The 18867-nt window shown below is 40.1% G+C and overlaps 2 protein-coding genes across 3 annotated transcripts; both read left to right on the plus strand.

The window, feature by feature from the left end:
- The first annotated feature begins 998 nt into the window (after positions 1-998).
- On the plus strand, positions 999-18528 carry LOC146497053 (uncharacterized). Its single transcript, XM_085140354.1, has 5 exons — positions 999-1328; positions 3221-3499; positions 3980-4806; positions 14184-14445; positions 15132-18528. Exons 2-5 carry the CDS (start codon positions 3253-3255, stop codon positions 16043-16045), a joined length of 2250 nt encoding a protein of 749 aa, XP_084996480.1. The 5' UTR covers positions 999-1328; positions 3221-3252; the 3' UTR covers positions 16046-18528.
- On the plus strand, positions 9152-12041 carry LOC146497054 (tripartite motif-containing protein 16-like). 2 transcript variants are annotated; one of them, XM_085140894.1, is made up of 2 exons: positions 9152-10029; positions 10740-12041. In XM_085140894.1, exons 1-2 carry the CDS (start codon positions 9226-9228, stop codon positions 10794-10796), a joined length of 861 nt encoding a protein of 286 aa, XP_084997020.1. In that variant the 5' UTR covers positions 9152-9225; the 3' UTR covers positions 10797-12041. The 2 variants fall into 2 exon arrangements, with proteins under 2 accessions (XP_084997020.1, XP_084997019.1); XM_085140893.1 differs by having other exon boundaries at positions 9170-12041.
- Positions 18529-18867: the final 339 nt, after the last annotated feature.

The following is an 18867-nucleotide window of genomic DNA, read 5'->3' on the forward strand; positions in this document are numbered from 1 at the left end:
AATGCAAAAGAATAATTCATAGCCTTATTTAGTCAGATTTGTAGAGACACAAACTGTTCATAAATGTTTGGCAAAACATTTTATAGAGGTCAGAATCATAGTTTTTATTCATTTTATTAATTGGTGTTAAAATAGTGATGATGAGTGGTGTTTCATGCAGAAGGAAAAAATGAGGGTCATGTGGCAAATTAGTTAAAACTATTTTTGTCATCAAAGTGTAATTGTGGCTGTTTTATGCTGTCGATAAAATATGTAGATCTTTTAAGGTAAACATTAAAAAATAATGCCCTTTACAGTGAAAATACTTCAGTAGAAAGAGACGCTAAATGTTGTTTTAAGTGTGTATCAGCAATAGAATGCCCTTAAGATAAATCAAAACAAAAAAAATGTTAAGTAAAACAACCCTTGTCTGTGTTTTTTCTTTTTCTTTTTCAGTTACGTGAGACATATAATGTTTTTGGATAAATTTTACTGCTATGTTTATGTGTCTGTTGTATATTATTGCTGTTGATGTTTTCATTAGTTCATATATTTTGGAGTTTAGAAATATTTTGAATTTTGGAACAGTTATGGAAATGTACGATTTTGTTAACCCATAAAGAATACTTTGATGCATCACTTTATCCTTAATTTTATCAGAAACATTTAAAATTATCTCTAGACATGAGGACAATTATCTGATATTACAATTAAATGTAAGCATAAAGGTTTCAGAGGATTGTAGTTGGTGCAGTATATTTAAAGACAAATATTTGTCTCAGAGAAGTAATAGAGTTAAAGGGATAAATGAAATGCAAATGAATAAAGAAATATTTTAATTCCACTTTTGATACATTTTCCCAAGTGTAACATACAATTTACATGTCGTTGGTGTTAACATTGCTGTTGGCTCCTGAACCCAGCTTAACGACCTTGTACCTGTCCGTGAACGTCTCTCGGCCTCGGATACCGACGAATCGTTTCTGTGGCGGTTGCTAGGCAACAGGAGCAGCGCGACGTAAGCGAGACCGTCCCATTTAAAGCCGCTCGGTTCGGCCTTCGTGGCCTATGGATGCAGCTGCTGAAGTGGGGCGCTGCTTCGTGCTGCTCACAGGCTCTGATGGATGCTAGCTTCATGTGTGATGGACTGTTAGCTGGAAGAGTTTAGTTTGGTGCTACGACTGAGAAACGTTTCAGGGTCTGAAGCAATAGTGGAGAGACTGGCTGACTGCTGCAGAAGAAATCTGCTCTGAGGTTAACAGAACGTCTGATCGTCCAGTATGAGATCAACCTTCAGCAGAGACTGCTGGATATCAGCCGGAAACCCGAGATAAAGTTACGCATAACAGGTAAAACTGCGATGGTCTCAGTGGACTAACACAAGGATACAACTCATGTAGAACCTGATCAGAGCTCAGCTTGTAGGCTAACATACTGAAATCAAGGAGCGGCTAATCACACAAGTGCGTCTCTTTTTTACGGTAAACTTTTAGCATTAAACAAACATTGAGACTGAGAGAAAGTGCCTTTACAGAAGATTTATTTAGAAGATTAAGATAAAGGAGGCAGGGAGGGAAAGCTTCTGTTTTCTGCACTGTGCCACAGTTCGCTGTCTGCTTCGGCTCTCTGTCCCTCACTCCGGGGCTACAGACAGTCCTCTGCCGCCTGTGGTGCTCCTCACGTCCGTCTGCACCCACAGGCTTCCCGAGGTGGAGGCAGGCCGGTGTTGTGCCAAAAACTGATTTCCAGTGTTTCTTTGTATTTTTTCTGTGTAATATCTTTACATATGTTCGTAAATAGACTTCGGTGAACAGGGTTTACAAAGGGGTTACATAAAGAATTAAAAAATTATCTGTTTTTTAAGTATCTTTACAACTTGTACTTACATTATAACCAATCCGGTCCTTTATCCCCACTTAAAATATTTTTACAGAACTATTGTAATATTTGCTGCCATTTCTGCTGTCCTGTTGGGCAACTTACTCTTACAAAATACATTTCTAATATTAATGAGATTTATTTTACTGCATAAATAAAGGTTATATAAAAGTCACTGCCAAAAACTGCTTGCAGCTTCTATCTTGTTACACGAATGTTGTTTGTGGCTCAAAATGACTTTATGTCATCCATAAGGGGTGCATTTGACATATGTTTAACATATTATAGCCCAACAACTTACTTATAGCACTTTAAATATAAGCAATCACTTTTTGGCAAATACCGGCAGGGACTTTGAGAGATGGGCTTTACTTTCAAAAATACCCCTTAATCAGGGTCTAACTCCCTACAAGACCATCGTGACTCCCCCACCATCCTCACCTCATTTTAAAATGTATATTTTTCAACTGAATTATATTTGGGTTCAAGAAAATTATGAAGTTTTTAAAATAACTTTGTAATGTTCTAATAAAAAGTCTTAACTCGAACTAAAACCAGCTCAAATCTCACAGATGTCAGAGGTATTTACAAAGCATGGAAACATAGTTGTTAGTTTTAACAAACTATGGCTGCATGCTCCAAAGAACAGGAGCACAGTAACTGAACACACTCTTAGCACACTTACATCTGATTTTGGGAACAGTTAAAAGATCTGAACCTGATGACCTGATGAGGTTTAACTGGGTCAAAGGTCGAGAGCCAATTGAGAAATGTCCGGTTAAACCAACTAAATCATGAAACCTTTGATTTAAAATGTCATGATCAACAGTGTCAAAGGCAGCAATGAGATCAAGTAGAACTAAGATTGAAACTCAAATCACTGATGACTTTAGTTGGGTTGTTTCTGTGCAATGACTGGCTGTGAAACCTGACTGGTACTTATCCGCTATGGCACTGTGAGATGAAAGGTGTTCAGTCGTTCATAAAAACCTAGCTCTATATATATATATGACTGTTACTTTTCTTGTGATTACAGTACATGTCAGAGAAACGGGGAAAACGCCAGCCTGTAAAGAAGTGTTGATAAGATTCCTAAATGATTTATAAAACAATAAATTACAGTTGAACAGTGACCAAAGATTTTCAGTTTAATCTACAACTATGACAAACATTTACTTGCAGCGTGAAGCTGGCAGCAGCTACCTGAATGATTTGTACTCTGAACTTTCAGAGTATCAGAGCTCGAGAGTAACTTACACTTTCATTGTTCACATTTGTACAGTTTAAATTTCACTCACATATGAGGACATGCTCAGAGTGGACTATATTTGCTCAGATGTGTTTTATTAACCTTTTTCCTCAGTGACCCTTTGTTCCTCAAGATCTCCCCCTAACATGAAGTGTGAGGAAGAGGAGGGCCTGTATGACCAGCCGGTCTCCAACCAGGAGAGGAACTCCAGTCTGGACCAGGAGGGCCCAGATCCTCCACAGATCAAAGAGGAAGAGGAGGAACTCTGCATCAGTGATGACGTAGAAAAGATTGTACTCAAACAGGAGGACGAAGGCCTCATCTGGACTGAAGAAGAGCAGCTCAGACAGATGGATAACATCTGGAAACCTGAAATGAACTTACACAGCAGGGGTATGTAAAACCGTAATGGTCTTACCTAAAAATTAATATATCTTTAATTCATTTATTCATTAAAGATATTTTGTAAACACATCAGAGTTCTTCAAGGCCAGCGTTAAATAAACTCAGCTGATTGTTAGTCGAGGTTTTCTGAGAGCTTCGCTGCTTTTTATCCCCGTATTTTAATCCCACTTTTAAATTTCCGTTCTGTCTGATGTTTGTCTTTCATTTACATAAACATGTTTCCAACAGTAATTGGTGGACAAACTGTGAAAATTGGTGCATAGACGTGTTAGAAGTGAGTGCATGAAATCTTATTTTAACAGTTTCCAGGTCTGGGTAAATGATATGATGATATTTCTGATGATGTTTTGATTAAACTCTGTTGTAAAGTTGGAAATGGACAGCTGTAGACGCCACTGCTGAGTAGTCATTCTTGTTATACTTCTATATTTATCTAAGACAAGTAATTTTGTCCATTTGTCACCTCAGCTTTCCCACAACAGCATGAATGTGAGGAGGAACTGGTTTTTGGGGACCAGGAGAGAAACTTCAGCCTCGACCAGGAGGATCCGGAGCTTCCACAGATAAAAGAGGAACAGGAGGAACCTTGCACCAGTCAGGACGTAGATCAGCTTGTAGTGAAGCAGGAGACTGAAGGCATTATTATCTTCATGGTGGCTCCTACTTATGAGGAAAGTGAGCCAGAGCTGGACAGTGAACGTCTCCTTTCTTACAGCTCTCCTGAACCAGAGAGCAGAGATCAGCAAGACAACTTTCCTGTGTCAGAGAGTCAGCGTAAAACTGACACAAGCAAGAAGTTTGTGAAATGTGAGATTTGTGGAAAAACCTTTGAGTATAGATCCAAACTAACGAGACATATGAGAGTTCACACAGGTGAGAAGCCACATTCCTGCAGCACCTGCGGAAAAAGATTCAGCCTGATGATAAACTTGAAAACTCACATGAGAATCCACACGGGTGAGAAGCCGTATTCTTGTGGCATCTGCGGAAAAGAATTTCGAGACCAATCGACGTTCAAAAAGCACATGACGGTTCACACGGGTGAGAAGCCTTATTCTTGTAGCACCTGCGGGAAAAGCTTCAGTCAGAAACCAACGCTGGAGAGACACCAGAGAAGCCACACAGGCGAGAAGCTGCACTCCTGCGGCACCTGTGGGAGGGAATTCAGTCAGATGATAAACTTGAAAACTCACATGAGAATTCACACAGGTGAGAAGCCTCATTCATGTAGCACCTGTGGGAAAAGCTTCATTCAGAGGATACAGTTACAAAGACACATGAGGATTCACACTAGTTAAAAGTGAGAGAACTGTCAGAGGAAGCAGTCCACTGAGAAGCCAGATCAGATGACCTGCTTCATTAAAAAACTCTGTATTGTTTATTGTATGAAGGGGTGGGAGATATAGGCTCAAAATAATATTTCAAGAAACTTACATTTAAAAAAATAATGTACATTTGATCAGCTCAGCAGGCAGCAGCATTTATGTGTAAGTAAATGAAGGATTTTCCATCTTTCTCTTCCAGTGAGCTGCTGTCACTGATGACAGCTTAGCTAATTCAAAGTGTGAAAATGTGGCCACCTCAAGGTGCTTGATATTGTAAGGTAAAGACCCAACAATGATACAGTGAAAACAGAGAAAACCCAAACAGTCATATGACCCCCTATTAGCAAGCGTTTTGGCGACAGTGGGAAGAAAAAACTCCTTTTTAACAGGAAGAAACCTCCAACAGAACCAGGCTCAGGGAGGGGCCCCCATCTGCAACAAGGAAAGTTTTAAGTCTAATCTTAAAAGCTGAAGGCTCCGCCTCCCATTCTACCTTTAAATACTCTATGAACAACATCATAGTGCAATGTTAGTGACACGGCGTACATGAAATATGAGCACATAAGTATAAGTGGTGTTTTTTCCTGGAAGTTTTCAGAAAAGTGTATTACAAGTGCTTACACTCTATCTTAATATCTAAAACAACCTTGTAAAGCAGCGGTCCCCAACCCCCGGGCCTCGGACCGGTACTGGGCCGCGAGAGTTGAGGCTCAGGTGTGAAATGTATGGTTTTCAGGATTTTTATCGGTTTTTAGCGTTATTTTGTTATCGTTTTATCGTTGTATTTATCCGCGACACCTTAAAGGCCGGTCCGTGAAAATATTGTCGGGCATAAACCGGTCCGTGGCGCAAAAAAGGTTGGAGACCGCTGTTGTAATGCTTAAGGAGCCTGCACAATTCTGTCATATAAGGACAAAAAATTCGACCTGGTTTGTTTCATCTTGGGTCGAGCTTTTTAACCTCCTGCTTTTCCACCGTGTAGCACATCAGTAATTTCCATCCACTGACTGCTCTTGCTGTTATATTAAATGTAACTCACGAGTGCTCCAGTGATGCATGGTTGAATCATTTGTTTACCTTTGGGTCACACATCACTGCTGCTAGTGTCTCCTGCTCACGTGCCTTCACAGCTCAGTTGTACTCAAGTGTGTTTTTGCTTAAAGTGTTGTAACAGGTTTGCTTTTTTCACTTTCAGTGGGAAAAGTTTTCTTGCATATTTTGCGAACATTCAGCTACCAAACTGTGACTGGAGCCCGACATATGGCTCTGGCTGTGAGACGTGACTGGGGTTGACTCATTGTGGTGAATGCAAACACATGATGTTCCTCTAAACACACTTTTTTGTAAACATTTATACCAGTATTATTGCAGATCATATGATATGTCACAGCCCTAATTCTGTTTGTTGCATATTCCATTAAAACCTGTAATGAAGATGAAACACGTATTTACATTCATTTGATGTGATATTTGTATCGTGTTGAGCTGTGGAGGTGACAAAAAAGATGTTTTATTTTTTTGTTTAGTGGAGAGGTTTTACTACACGGAGTCAAAGCTGGAAAGAAACACACATGAGACCAAACATTTTGTGATTTAATCTTGATTTTCATGAAGACTGAATGTCAGCATGTGCTCATCCTGTTGAGTCGTATGTTGGTGTTGGTTATGTGTCTTAAAAGTGAAATAAAGATTTCTTTAAAACTTCTTGTGGCTAATTTTTTTAAGGCACAATCTCTACAACATGAACGTCTGTGAAGCACATTTTGCACAGTGGGCAGGGAGACTCGCCCATCACTGTGGTGGTGGGGTGGATGAGATTTGCCTGCGGTCACTTAAGGCTGGTTGTCCTGCTCAAACATTGTATGGAAGTTGAGGTCAGTGCCTTCAGACCGGCCAACTGTGGTGGTAATCATGGTCCCCTGTTTTATGAAGGGAGTGTAGAGGGTATGTTTGCACTTCAGGCCTCCCTATGAAGGTCTATATCTGTAGTCACTTTCACTGTTTTCTTATTGCTGTTTCAAATTGTTGTTTCTGTTTGCAGACTTTTTATTGAATGATTGTGGTTTATATTAGATATTTTATAGGTAATTTAAACTGTTTCCTCTCTGTTTTATATTTGTAGCACTTTGGTCAACATTGTTGGATGTAAAGTGCGTTATAAATAAAGATGCTATGCTATATGTGCATTTGTTGTTATTAATAATATTTGCTTCACTCTCCATTTGATGTGTTTTTGGTATGTTTTACTTTTTATTGTTCTATGATTATGTTTATGTTTGGTTTATAATTATATTTAAGTTCTGGGTTTTTTATGAATAAAAGTGACTTAACTTGTCAGAGATGTGGGACTTTGGGCATTTCCCCTTCTGTCTTATTCTCAGTGTCTTGTCTCCATGTTTATTTACCTCTGTGTTGCTATCTTTGTGTCTCTGTCTCTTCAGTGGGATTTAAGACTTCCAACAAATAATTTCAAAGGGTCAATTAAATTTTAATTAAACCATTTTACTCAACACTGCACTCTAATTATAGCATTTTCTTTACTCAATCATAAAAAGATTAATCTTAAAAGATGTTTTAGATACATTTTCTATTACTTTTTTCTTTCTTTCTTTCTTTCCTATCCCATCCCTATCAACAAAGGTTGATCAAATGGCCCAATATGGCAAGGCCGTGATGGTCCATTTGGTAAATTAAGTCAGTTGGGCATCTTTTTTGGCCTTCAGACAATAATTCTAATGGCTAAAAAACAGAACGGGACAACAACAAGGAAAGAAAGAAAAGGGGAAGAGGCACAGTGAGAAAGGGCACTTAAAAAAATCTCCCAGGTCACCTGTTGAGAGAAGAAAATAAGAGAAAACAAGCAAAAAACAGAGCAACATAATAACACAACACCATCGCAATAATCTAGCTAAGTGTAAATAACAGTAAATACTAAATACTGAATGTGATTGTGCAGCACGCAAGATTGACATCGCACAATGTGGTTTGAGGTAGCAGCCAAGAAAGGTGTAGCTTGTGTGTGTGAACACCTGTGTGGATGAGTGCTCTTCTATTCAAAAGGTTTCTCCATGTAATGGTCTGCTAGAAGGTGTGGGGAGCCATAGCCCCGTCCCCCAGGGCATGAAGCAGGCATGGAGGAGATCCAGGCCCCAGACATCCAGAGGCCCCCAGAGTGCGAGCGCCAAAAGAGGACCACCGGAGGGGCAACCGTGCCACCTTCCCAGGAAGAGCTGAGGAGAGCCCCAGATGAGGGGTCACCCAACAGCCACAGAGCAGAAGCCAGCGGGCTCTGCCGGCAGCCAGAGTGAATTGAGCCCCCGCAAGTGGCCCGACCGAGCCACAGGCACCAGGCCCCACCAAGCAACCACCTGAGCGCCCAGCCCTGGACACCAAGAACGCACCGATGTCTGAGGGCATCAGCCACCAGCAGGGAGTGTTGTGAGGGGAAATAAGCCTCCATACCTTGGAGGGCCTGAGATGTTCCAAGGGGGTGGAGTCTAAGACCCCGACCTGACATATAGACACAGACGAATAGGCACACACAGACCCAAACATGCATTCCCACCCTCATGCGCACATATACAAATACTCGGCGCTCATCCAATCTGGATACAGACACAAATGGACACTGTACATGTACTGTACAGCACGGCCCCTCCCGAGAACCCTCAATGTCTACATGCATTTAAAACTGAGAGGTGGGCACCGGCACCAGAGGTGAGGTTGAATACAAAGACCGTCCTCTGGACACCGTATAACATGCCCGATCCCAAGGCCCTATATGTATGTGTTATGAGAGTGTGAGTAATGTGGATGTCTAGGTTGTGGAATAAAACCAGTCTGCTGATAAAACAGTGAGAAGATCTTCACTGAGCTGATCCATCTCATCTCATAAAATTGAGGCACAGGTGACCAGGAGGGGACAGAGGGGGGACGACCTTTTATTGCTTTTTTCTACAACAATTTCTTAGTTCAGCTGCAGTATTTGATATCCTGTAATGACTAAAATGATAATTTTAAAAAATTTACATAAAATATTGTCTTTTAAATGTTAAGTTTATTTAACAACTTTAAAGGCTGAGGAGTGCTATTTTTAAATGAAAAACAAGCTCTGTTTCAAAAGGGTTAAACATACAGGGGCTCACATGTTCCAGGATTGAATTAGTGTCTGAAAACCCTCCTTCTTCCTGCTCTCTAACTCAGCACCTCCTCTCTGTCCACGTGTTCCCTTGTTCCCTCCCCTTCTGATCTGCAGTTTGAAGATGGGTGCAACCAACATGTGGTGACGTATAAGAGCTGACAGATCCCCATGTTGTTTAGATCAGAGACCAGAGCAGTTTCAGTTCTGAGGAAGTGAAACTCACACAGTCACTGACACTGAGAGGTGAAATGGCGCAGAAAAGTGTTCAGCTGGACCGAGAAACTTTCTCTTGTTCGATCTGTTTGGATCTACTGAAGGATCCGGTGGCTATTCCCTGTGGACACAGCTACTGTATGAACTGTATTAATGGATTTTGGGATGAAGAGGAAAAGAAGAAAATCTACAGCTGCCCTCAGTGCAGACAGACTTTCACAGCGAGGCCTGTCCTGGTGAAAAACACCATGTTAGCAGTTTTAGTGGAGCAGCTGAAGAAGACTGGACTCCAAGCTGCTCCTGCTGATCACTGCTATGCTGGACCTGAAGATGTGGCCTGTGATGTCTGCACTGGAAGAAAAATCAAAGCAATGAAGTCCTGTTTGATGTGTTTGGTTTCTTACTGTGAGAAACACCTTCAGCCTCATTATGATGTGGCTGCATTAATGAAACACAAGCTGGTGGAGCCCTCCAAGAAGCTCCAGGAGAACATCTGCTCTCGTCATGATGAGGTGATGAAGATGTTCTGTCGTACTGATCAGCAGAGTATCTGTTATCTCTGCTCTGTGGATGAACATAAAGGCCACGACACAGTTTCAGCTGCAGCAGAAAGGACTGAGAGGCAGAGAGAGCTGGAGGTGAGTCGACAAAACATCCAGCAGAGAATCCAGGACAGAGAGAAAGATGTGAAGCTGCTTCAACAGGAGGTGGAGGCCATCAATCAGTCTGCTGATCAAACAGTGGAGCACAGTGAGAAGATCTTCACTGAGCTGATCCATCTCATCCAGAAAAGAAGCTCTGATGTGAAGCAGCAGATCAGATCCCAGCAGGAAACTGAAGTGAGTCGAGTCAAAGAGCTTCAGGAGAAGCTGGAGCAGGAGATCACTGAGCTGAAGAGGAAAGATGCTGAGCTGAAGCAGCTCTCACACACAGAGGATCACATCCAGTTTCTACACAACTACCCCTCACTGTCAGCACTCAGTGAGTCTACAGACTCATCCAGCATCAATATCCGTCCTCTGAGCTACTTTGAGGATGTGACAGCAGCTGTGTCAGAGCTCAGAGATAAACTACAGGACATTCTGAGAGAGGAATGGACAAACATCTCACTGACAGTCACTGAAGTGGATGTTTTACGGTCAGATCCACCAGAGCCAAAGACCAGAGCTGGATTCTTAAAATATTCATGTGAAATCACACTGGATCCAAACACAGCCTACACATATCTGTTATTATCAGAGGGGAACAGAAAAGCAACAAACATGTATCAACAACAGTCTTATTCTAGTCTTATTCATCCAGACAGATTCACTGGATGGCAGCAGGTCCTGAGTAGAGAGAGTCTGACTGGACGTTGTTACTGGGAGGTGGAGTGGAGAGGGGGAGTTTTTGTAGCAGTCGCATACAAGAATATCAGCAGAAAAGGACGGGGTAATAAATGTGTGTTTGGACATAATGACAAATCTTGGTCATTATATTGTAACAACAACAGTTATACATTTTGGTACAACAACATCCAAACTCGTGTCTCAGGTCCTCGTTCCTCCAGAGTAGGAGTGTACCTGGATCACAGAGCAGGTATTTTGTCCTTCTACAGCGTCTCTGAAACCATGACTCTCCTCCACAGAGTCCAGACCACATTCACTCAGCCGCTCTATGCTGGACTGGGGGTTTATGTTTATGGAGCCACTGCTGAGTTGATTAAAGTGAAATAGACTGAAGTCTTTCATATTGTTGTAAGTTTAAATCTGTATTTTAGTTCCCTTTTAGTTTCTCTCCATCATTATTGTGGTATTTATGTGCTGCACATAAATCAGATGTCAGACAAACATTATGGGCAGAACCTCGACATCTTCAAGATGTTGTCTTGATGTTTTTACATTTTATAGGTGGAGCTCTTTCCTGTGTCTGTTCAGCCATGGAGACTATCAATGCTTATGAATATTTTTATTTTAAAAAATTTCTCCACATGAAAACATAAACTTCTCTATCTTCTAAATGTTTACTGAATATTTTTTTAGGTATTTGTATGTTGTTGTTTCTCTTCACTGATCTTAACAGAGAAGTCTACAGACCTTCCTTTATCACACAGATTTTATTCTCATTACTTTGTACATTTATAAAAAAAACAATTAATTACAGAGCAATAAGAAATTTTAAGAAAGTGCACTATATCATAATTTATAATAAAGTGTATTAAAGCATCGTTAGTTAGTCACTTATTTAGTTTGGAGCTGTATCATCTGACACTGTGGAAACATTTCCTCCAGCTTCAGCACAGAATGTTAAAAACAGAACAGAACTATTAATGAGAACAAACAGTAGGAACACAGTATCAGCAAACATCATGGCTTAAAATGGAGAGTAAAAATAAAAAATAAATAAAATAAATTAGTAAAAAGGATTTCCTGTTGACGTGTTATTGGTCCTTACTTGTCTGCAGCACCTCCAGGATGTTTCTTATATGTTTCTGGTTATTTTTGCACCAATTTTAGTTTCTGTCAGTAGGAAGTTCAAGTTCAACTCAGTGTGTTTGTTTGTTTTTTTCAAACTGATACCTGACCTTGAACACCTTTAAAAAAAAAAACATCTGTCAATAAAGCGATGATATAAAATGCTTATATTAGTACTGAAAAACCCTGCATACCCACTTTACAAATATAAATAATTATATAAATCCACAGCTGAACTGGAGGAGCAGCTGATCTAGTTCACTCATGTGTTTCTGGACTAAGAGTTGGAGCAAATACCTTATGATTCAGTGATGTTTGTTTTTGTTAAATATTTTGTAGATCCAAGAGTGAGTTTGACTCATGATGATGATGTTCAATTAAACAAAGTTGGTCACAAATTCTTCAAAGCTGTTTATTAAGAATATATTCACTTGGACTCATCAGAGAGGCTTGTGATCCAAGGGAGCCATCAACTGGACAATTACTGACATGACAACAAAAAAGCTAAGTACAGAGGGGGGAACAGAGGTGAAAATACTTGCTTTAAAGGATTGTAATGTTTCCTTTTAAAATAAGTCTCTAAGGTCAGACAAAGGGACAGAAACTCATAGCATTCGACCAGCCCAATGACAAAACTATAAGTTGTTTTTTAACATCTACTTTTTCATCTATTTCGTACGGAGCCCCGCAGGGGACATGGAAGAAAAAAAATTAAGACGGACTTCTGCGAGATCTCGCAAAACTAACTCGGGATCTCGCAAAACAAACTCGGGAAAAGTTGAATTCTCGCAAAAGTTTAATTCCAACAATGGCGGCAGATACTTAGTTGTAATATTACTCTTTCTGGGTCACAAAATACACTTTTAAGATATTTTGAGGCGTGAATGTAGTTGTGTAAACGCCTGCTCGGTTTACAAGACATCAAAAGTGCTCCGACGTTTTCGGAGATCTGACACCCACCATCTCGAAGCTAACGGGAGGTCGAGACCTACTACAGCCGGGAGGAACACCGCTGTCCCGGCACATCGTGCCTCAACCTCCCGGTCGGCTTCGAGCTGGCGGCCTCCGAAGAATGCGGCTAAAACTTTTGCGAGATCCCGATTTTGTTTTGCGAGATCTCGCAAAAGTCCGTCTTAATTTTTTTTCTCCCATGTCCCCTGCGGGGCTCCGTAATTTCGCAGTCACAGTCAAAGTATAAACATTGGCACGCTTTGTCTTGTGATTCTGCTGCTAAAAAATTACCATGTGCAAAGTACCGGACTTTAAGGCTTTGACTTGATGCCAATGGCCTGAGGAGGACAGTATTACCCTTGGACATGTGTAGTCTGCCGTCTATTCAATAGAAGAACAAGAAGCGCGGAAATGGCACAACTCGTATCGCACAACTGTCTTCAGTTTCTGGGAGAGTTTAACAACGAGAGACTGGTGATGCAGAAGAAATCTCCGTGGTTAAAAACATTAAAAACAGTCGTCCAGGATGATGAGATCAGCCATTGGCTCAGACTGCTGTATATCAGCCGGAGACCCGAGATTAAGTCACGCAGCAGGTATGTAAAACTGTGATGTTCTCAATGAACTAACACAGGAATGATCTGAGCTCAGTCTGTAAGCTAACAGGCTAAAATCAGAGAGCAGCTAATCAAACAAGTGCGTCCTTTTTTTTAAAAGGTCAACTTTTAACAATAGACATTCATGAGACACATCAAAATCAAACAGGGAGGGAAAGCTTCGGTTTTCTGCACTGTGCCACAGTTCGCTGTCTGCTTCGGTTCACGATGCCTCACTCCGGGGCTACAGACAGTTCTCTGCCGCCTGTGGTGCTCCTCACCTCCGTCTGCACCCACAGACTTCCCGAGGTGGAGGCAGGCCGGCAGGGACTTTGAGAGATGGGCTTTACTTTCAAAAATACCCCTTAATCAGGGTCTAACTCACTAAAAGATGGCCATATGTCTCTCTCCAACTTAATCTCTTTCTTTTAAGTAATTATTTTTCATTGAAATGAAATTAATTGTTCAATAAAATTATTACATTTATAATTTAATTAAAGTTAAATTAATCAAAGTGATTTTGACTTTGCTAGTTAACAGGAAGAGAAACAAACAGGATAAAATGAAATTTGGACCCAGCAGAAAAAGTCAATCACAGACAAACAGAAACATTCCTCTTTGGCTAAAATAAAATGCAGATTATTGCTCATCTGCAGTTTTAATCATGGTGAATAATTTATGATTCAGCCAAGGAAGATTCTTCTGTGTGGAGGTTTTTCCCCTGTCAAAAGGCATTGACCTTTACCTTCATCTAAACATGGAATTTAAGTCATGTAGTTGCCGTTGTTTGTTTTTAAAGAGGTCATAATATCTTTGTGATAGTAGAAATTTATCTTCAAAGTAAAAGTTATAAAGTGAATTAATAAGACTTTCCAAAAAAGAGGGAGTCACATGGTGCTTCTGAAACATTTGTACAAACCTCTCTCACAGCCCTGCTGATTGAGGCTGCACCTTTACCTGTCTAATCTTTTTCTTTTTACTTTGTTCCTCAAGTCCCACATCAACATGAAGTGTAAGGAGGAGGAAGATCTGGCTGGCCAGCAGGTCTGCAACCAGGAGAGGAACTTCAATCTGGACCAGGAGGACACAGAGCCTCCACAGATCAAAGAGGAACAGGAGGAACTCTGCATCAGTCAAGAGGGAGAACAGCTTGTAGTGAAACACGAGGATGAAGGCATCGTCGTCTGGACCGGGGAAGAGCGGCTCAGACAGCTGCATAACATCTGGAAACCTGAGAAAGATTTACAGAGCACCGGTAAAACTGTAATCGCTTTTCTGAAGTGTTAACATTAATATTAAACCTACAGTTTGTATCAGTCAGATCTATTTAATGTGTATTTGTGAAAACATGACAGGGAGTTTTAAATGGACTGGTTCTTATAAAGCGCTTTTCTACTCAATCTTGAGCACTCAAAGCGCTTTACAAAACTTGTGCATTCACCCATTTGCACAAGCACATTTTTCTTAGCCAACATTCAGACACATTCCACAAATCAAAGAGCAACTTGAGACAACTTGGAGTTAGTATCTTGCCCAAGGATATTTGAAATGCAGACTAGGTGAAGCCGGGAATCAAACCGATCAGTAGATGATCTGCTCTACCGCCTGAGCCACAGCCACCCCTAATAGTGAAGATTATTTTGAAAAATATCAAGATGTTGATCAGTTTCTAGATCAACTCCAAAATAGATCATCAGTCAGTCAGAAATAAGTGAGTTCTTTTTTGTTTTAAAGGGTTTTTTTTACTCTTAATGTTGCTGAAAAATGTCAGAACTCAAGTTCTCATTTGCATCAGAGTGCACAAATATCTTCATTTTTACACACTTTTAATTTCACCTGCAAATGTGAGCAACATGCCCTCATTACAGACTTTAACTAAAACTTTATTTTGTCTTCTCAGAAGTGTTTTTCTATAATTAGCTTTTTTTATTGTTCGTTTAGACCTCCACCAGCAAACTACCTGTAAGGAGGAGGAGTTTGTCGCCAATCAGCAGGAGAGGAACTCAAGTCTGGACCAGGAGGACCCAGATCCTCCACAGATTAAAGAGGAACAGGAGGAACTGCTGGAGGAGATTGTACTGAAGCAGGAGATCAATAGTTTTATGGTGACTTCTAGTTTTGAGGAAAGTGACCTCAGTGAATCAGAACCAAACGATGACCAGCTCCTTGCTCTTCACTTTCCTGAACCAGAGCTTGAGGAACAGGAAGAAAACCAGCATGTGGACTCGGGATCAACTAGAAATGCGGAGCTGAAGAAAAGGAGACGTCACAAAAGCAGAACAGATAAGTCTCGGAGTGAAACTGATACAAGTAAAAAATCTGTAAGCTGTGACACTTGTGGAAAAACTTTTCAGTGTAAATCCAACCTGACGAGACACATGAGAGTTCACACAAGTGAGAAGCCACATTCTTGTAGCACCTGTGGGAAAAGATTCATTTGGAAATCAGGATTGGAAACTCACGTAAGGATCCACACAGGCGAGAAGCCGTATTTTTGCATCACCTGTGGGAAAAGATTTAATAAGAAATCCGGATTTGAAAGTCACGTGAGAATCCACACAGGTGAGAAACCGTATTTCTGTAGCACCTGTGGGAAAAGATTTGGTAAGAAATCAGGACTAGAAACTCATTTGAGAATCCACACCGGTGAGAAACCGTATTCTTGCAACGTCTATAGGAAAGAGTTTAGAGACTTGTCGACTATGAAAAGTCACAGAAGGATCCACACAGGGGAGAAACCATATATTTGTAGCTCCTGTGGGGAAAGATTCAGTTGGAAATCAGGACTGAATTTTCATCTAAGGATCCACCCGAGTGACAAACCAAATCACTGCAGCACCCGAGGTAGAAAATGACCTCATGCTCCAAGTCATGGTACATTTTCTGTCCACAGCAGTGAAGAGCACTCTATGTTGTTTATTCCAGCCCTGACTTTATGTTTCTCTAAGTTTGATATTTTTTTATTGGTCTTTAAAGGTGACACAAATATTTATTGAACAAAGATGCTCTTTTAATATTTACCACAGAAACTTGTATTTCTTCTTCAGTGTTGAAGAAAACAAACATGAAAATGAGTTTTTCATCACTTGTTTCTTATAACAACCATGATGTGATTCCTTTTTATCAGCCAATAAATAAGTTTTAATACACAGGAATAAAGATTTTAAAAAAGTTCAAGACAAGTATACAATTCTTATTTAAATATTTTTTCTTTGTGGGGATAGGTTAATTGGATAATTCAAATTGCCACTAGGTGTGAATGTGCGAGTGAATGTGAGTGCTTATGGTTGTCTGCCCCTGTGTGTTGGCCCTGCGACAGACTGGTGACCTGTCCAGAGTGTACCCCGCCTCTCGCCCTCTGACAGCTGGGATAAGCTCCAGCACCCCCCGCGACCCTGAAAAGGATAAGGTGGGAAGCGAATGGATGGATTTTTTCGTTGTGATTTATGTTAATGAAGGTTATACTTCAGTATGGCTTTGACCTGGTTGTCCTGGTTCTTCTTAGCAACATGTTGCAAGATTTGATCAAAAAAAAATTTGTGACTAATTTTGTCTATTGTGTAATCCCTGCTAAATAAAAGCAGTTAAATGTGCTACATTGGCTCATGATAAGTGTTTATATCATTTTGCCTAAATGCAAGTAAACTCATTGTTTTCCAACTCTGTGTGTGCAGTTTGCTTCATAAGTACAGTAACAGAACTGAAACTACATGGAGCCTATTTTGATTACATCATTACAGATGTAGATATTATTCATAGTTCATATTTCACAGTGTGCTGCAATCTTCTCCACAGACCTGCATTGCTCTCTGTTCAGACCCGTCATCTTCAAGATGTCCACTAGATGTCGTCAGAGTTCCCCCACTTTCCTCATCTATTGTGTTGCCATTACCTGAGCCTGCTTAAAACCTACAGTCCTTTACATATGGGTTCATTCAGGGTCTTGTTCCAGAAGGCAGGTTTAACTTTACCTCTGAGTAAGTAACTGGAGTAACAGACTCACTGATTCCTCCCCTCCTGCTGGACATGAACCAGCTGACTGACACTTGTTTTCATTTTCTCATTCATAAAGTTGCTCTCAGTTCAATTCATTTATATTTATATAGTGCCAAAAAAACAACAGTTGCCTCAAGGTGCTTTATATTGTAAGGTTAAGAATGTAAAAACCTCCATAATTGAACAAGCTGAAAAGAGCAAATGCTTGGCACCAGTGGCAGAAACAGGCTTTCTGTCGTAATCACTGGTCAGTCATTTGTTGTGTTGCAATCGGTTACACTGAGGGAAAAAATTTCACAACTGGATCTCGGAGATAATGTGAATATTTGTGAAAATATGTGAAGATGAGGCTGAAATAACTCTGAGACTCTAAAACATGATGAAATGCTTACATATTGAAATGTGTGTAGTAGCATGACCTACAGCTTGTTTAAGAACATAAGGTGTAACGCTGCATAAAGGAGGTGACCTTTGCTTCCTGACTCAGACTTGATAAACATGGCCCAAATCATTCACGTTGGTGCCAAATAATGTTTTGTTAAAGTTTAACAAGCTTTCCCAGCCTGAAACTGCCAGACAAACAAATCACCAACTGATTCAAAGGAGATGCTGGTTTAGCTCCCTGGGTAAAGTGGGTGACCCAGATGCTAAAGCCCAGCTACGACTCCTGCCTGAGGACTTTTAGTCTTGGTTTGCATCCAACTTTTCTGCCACAATAGTTCAATTCAATTTTCTTCATAAAACACCAAATTACAACAAGTTACCTCAAGGCAGTTTATATTGGAGGCACTTTATTGGAAGGTAAAGATCCAACAATAATACAGAGAAACAACAGCTAGAAGCAATGGAAGATTGAAAATAATGGTTGTCATTACTTTTCATTCAGTCTTATATTAAGATACAGAAACACCATTCTCTATTGTTCCCTGATTGCACCGTATTTGAATTACTGTGCAGAGGTGTGGGGCAATACTTACAAATGTTCGCTATCATCAATCTTTATATTACAAAAAAGGGCCATAAGGATAATCCATAAAACTGGTTACAGAGATCATACAAATCCACTATTCTTAAAATCAAAAATTCTCAAATTCACAGATCTGGTTCATTTTCTCACTGCACAAATTATATATAAAGCAATAAATAACCTGCTTCCTGACAATATTCTAAAAATGTTTTCTAAAAGGGAACGGGGATACAATTTGAGGGGGGAATTAAATTTAAAACATCCTCGTATCCGTACAACATTAAAAAGTTTTTGCATCTCTGTGTGTGGAGTGAAGCTGTGGAACAGACTAAGTAAAGATATAAAGCAATGTCCGAGCATGGCACAGTTTAAAAAGCGGTTTAAGGAGATGGTTTTTACAGGGTACAGGGAAGAGGTAGAGATTTGATAGGATGTTCTTGTCTAATATTTTCATGTGTGTGCGGGTGCACGGGTATGTTGGTATGGGTATACATATATATTTGTAGGTTGTGTATCCTTTGAGGTGTTAATGGGGTTATTGAAAATGTGTATATGTGCGTATGTATGGATTGATAGAAACATATATCTTCATATATATTAAAAATAAAAAATAAAATAAAATAAATAAATAATAAAAAAAAGAATAATAATTTTTAAAAAAATACACATGACATATAATGTGATTGCAAGGAGGTATTTCGGTAGTCTATAAAT

Source organism: Neolamprologus multifasciatus, chromosome 18, assembly GCF_963576455.1.
Source record: "Neolamprologus multifasciatus chromosome 18, fNeoMul1.2, whole genome shotgun sequence".
NCBI lineage: Eukaryota > Metazoa > Chordata > Actinopteri > Cichliformes > Cichlidae > Neolamprologus > Neolamprologus multifasciatus.